At 22.4% G+C, this 3,895-nt stretch overlaps 1 protein-coding gene across 1 annotated transcript; it reads right to left on the bottom strand.

Moving 5' to 3' along the window:
- Positions 1–487: 487 nt before the first annotated feature.
- Positions 488–1,545, bottom strand: OCT59_009774 (uncharacterized protein; the record flags this gene model as incomplete). Its single annotated transcript, XM_066132593.1, has 9 exons — positions 488–498; positions 583–651; positions 719–778; positions 848–892; positions 985–1,038; positions 1,125–1,157; positions 1,234–1,275; positions 1,359–1,370; positions 1,449–1,545. The coding sequence occupies 9 exons, from the start codon at positions 1,543–1,545 to the stop codon at positions 488–490; spliced, it is 423 nt and encodes a 140-aa protein (XP_066000222.1).
- Positions 1,546–3,895: the final 2,350 nt, after the last annotated feature.

A 3,895-nucleotide genomic window follows, 5' to 3' on the forward strand; every position in this document is an offset into this window, starting at 1 on the left:
AATTTTATGAAGCGAAATGCTACCAAAGGTATTGAAAATGTGTGTTCCAGAATTTTTTTTATGGCTGTGGTATCGCAAATAAATTGTAATAATTTGTAATAAGATTAGAGGACGTTCAATAACTCTAAAAGCATTGCTTATTAATATTTATTTATTTATTTATTTTTTTTGAAAAAATAAATTTTATTGAATACTCAAATCTAAAATTTAGCTACTACCATCGAAATGTTAAATTTTTCTTATTATAATAGAACAACATTAAATAATTTGAATAATTTAAATGGTATACTAATTCATTAAATCAATATAGTACGGCATTTATACAAATAATTTGAATAAATTTATTAAATTATTTAAATTACAAACTAAGAATTTTGTAAAACATTTACTACTCTAGTCTTAGTGTTTAAATAATCCAAGATAAATAAGTGATGATAATTTAAAATTAAAAAAAAAATATTGTTGATTTGATTTATCAAAGGACAATTTAAAATCCATCTAAAGATAAAAATAGATTAATTATAAATTAATTATTCACATTATAAAGAAACTTATCATTTCTACTTTATTTTAAGAGCTTACCATCAGGAATTTCCAGTTCATCTTGTTCTTTTGAATGAAAGTTTGGATTATTATATACTTCTTCATCATCTATAAGAAATAGTAGTAAATAATTAAATTAAAAAATAATATAAAATTAAATTAAAAATTCGCATACCATCAATATCACCAATATTTTGTCTTTTCATTTTTTGTTGAATTATTTCTTTTTCATCATCTAAATTTTTAAATTAAAACTACATTAAATAAATATATTGACAAAATAATTTTTATTTTTTTTGCTTACCATCAATATCAATATCTTTCCTTTTCATTTGTTGTTGAATTATTTCTTTTTTGTCATATTATTTTAAAATAAAAGTCACGTTATTTAATAAATGAAACTGATACAATGAATATTCTTTATTTCACTTATTTACTTACTATTGGAATTTATTTGCAACTTTATAAATTCTTTGGGTAATTTTTCACTATCACCTAAAATTAAGAATGTAAAAATAGATTTTAATATTTAACTTATTGTTTCAAATAAGTCACTTTAATTATACTTATTAATTTCTTACTATACTGCTTATTTGATCCATTAAAATCGTTAACTAAAAACAAATATAATTCAATTATAAACCTATGTCATTATAAAATAATGGTAATGTTAATGAATACAGTACTTACTATTGTTAGGAATGTTAAAATCATACAATTTACTATGAAACACTATTAGCAGTAAAATAAAGTAATTAAAATTAAATTATTATAGTAACCAAAAATGATAGAAATCATTAATTATACAGTTATACCTTCTTGTTCTTCTATTATGATAAAAAGATAACATTAATAATGTATTTTAAAATAAATATATTCATTAATAAAATATTCTACACTTATACCTTCTGTTGCATTTCTTGGTTCAGGTAGATTTCCAAAGTTGTGAATTTTACTTGTAAATAAACTGCTACTTGTATAATTTTCTTCTACTTTATTCATTTCTAAATTATCCATTTCTGATTTGAATAATTCATCTGACATATTTTGATAATATAAATTAATTTTTTCCACTTTTTTCACAAGTGCATAAGCATCAGGTCTTTTTAATGGATCAGCATCCCAACATTCTTTCATTAAATTTTTATATTCTAATGGAGTTCCTGGCATAATTTTTGGCCTTATACCGTTAATAATATTCATTACAATATCATTTTCATGTTCATAATTTATAAATGGTGGTTGTCCAGATGAAATTTCCCACATAAGAATTGCAATACTATAAATATCAGATGCAAAAGTATATTCTCTTCCAACAATAACTTCAGGTGCTATATAAGGAAGATTTCCATATATACTTGTTGAAGATTTATCAGCAGGTCCACAAAATCCAAGATCACTAACACGCCAAGTGTTATTAAATACAGAATATAATATATTTCCAGAATGTAAATCTCTATGCACTGCTTTCTCTTTATGAATCCAATAAAGTGCAAGAGTTATTTCATAAATAATTTTCATTCTATCTTTCCATGTAAGTTGATTATGATTTTGTTGTAAATATTTTCTTAAATCTATATCCATTTTCATCATTACAAGCATATAATTTCCATTTGATGGATTTTGTGTTAAACCACAACATTGAACAACCTCCGCCATTTTATTACTTATAGTTAAATGCGATTTAGCCTAAAAGACAATAATTTGTAAAAATACTAGTGCTAATACAAAAATTACAACAATTTTATAAAATATAAATACAATAATACAAACCTCTTCAAACCAACTTTGATTTGCACTTTCAACATTTTCTAATTTTTTAAGCACTATACCACGATTTCCATGTCTCGTTAATTGTTTTATTTCAGAATCCCATTCATAATATCGTCCGTCAATCCAACGTGCTGTATAAATTTCAGAAAATCCACCTTTTGTTAAATATTTAATATTTTCTAAATTACTATATGGGATCCATTCAACTATTACATTTGGTCTAATTGTTTCCAATTGACATTTCTGTATTAAATTATCAATATCATCATTTCCAGATGTCCAATTTGAAAAATCTTCTTTTAAATAATTTCGAACACAATATTCACAATATAATGTGGCTAAACATTCTTGGTTACAATTTTCACAGATTCTTTTTGTTCCTGAATTACGATTAACTTTATCTCGATCATAATTTTTAGTTAACCATCTTATTGCAAAAGTTTTTTCATCATTTGTAAGAATTTTATCAGCAAGGACTGTTTGTTTTTTAAATTCAAAACGTTTGTGTATATCATTGTAAATACTATTATCTGTTAATGATGTTGCTCTACTAGTTGTTGCATAAATTAATTCATATCGAAGGGTGGACATAATGTAATCAATAAGAAAGAAAGAATGAATGAATTATTTTAAGTTCATTCACTTGATAAATTAGTAAAATGCAAATTGTTGATCAAATTTCATGTCCCACATAAATTTTGTGACCTTGAGGCATAATATTTTACGCCTCATAACCAAAAAAAGAAAAATATTACTAACCATTTACCATTTACATATTTAGTATGATCAATAATTTTACTTTTTTTTTGTTAAACACAAATTATATTCGGCCGAAAAAAAATAAAAATAAAAATAAATTTGATTGTCACACTTAATAAATAAATAGTATCCTTTTATTAATATTCAAATAATTTGATAAACAATTGTTATTCAATGGACTATTAATTTGTAGTATCTTACTTAAAAAAATCAATATTTATTTTTAGTGTAATGGGTATGTCATGGGTCAGTCTACATAATCCAAATTATTTATATGGAGACTATTCTAAAGTCTAAACGTCAGACATATTTTTTTGTTAATATAGATGAAGTTTAAATTAAATTTACAAAAATAAAATAACAGATATGATAAAAAAAAAATACTAAATATATTAAAGAATGAAGTAATTATATTCCAATAATTTTACTTGGCTTTTTTATGTTGTATTATTTTCATTTCTGGTAAAAACTCTTTCAAGTTTATTAGAAAACGAACGTTTTTTTTTGTTATATTTATATGAAAATAAACGTCCAAACGTCATGGTGCTTTTATAAAAAAAATTCTTCCAATATTTTTGTGAAAGAGTTTTTTCTGTCTCAAAATATTTTACTTGCTAAACTATAAATTTTTTGAAAAATAACCATCGAACGTATCACGTGATTTTAATTATTGCTGGATCAGCTGATTTTATTAAAGTCGTCGTCAATCAAGACATTTTATTCTTAAAAAAAAAAAAAAAAAAATTGATAATGATAATAATACATAAAGTATATTAAAAAAAAATAATGATAATAATATTTAAGAAAATTTTTTAAAAAA

Source organism: Rhizophagus irregularis, chromosome 18, assembly GCF_026210795.1.
Source record: "Rhizophagus irregularis chromosome 18, complete sequence".
Lineage (NCBI taxonomy): Eukaryota > Fungi > Glomeromycota > Glomeromycetes > Glomerales > Glomeraceae > Rhizophagus > Rhizophagus irregularis.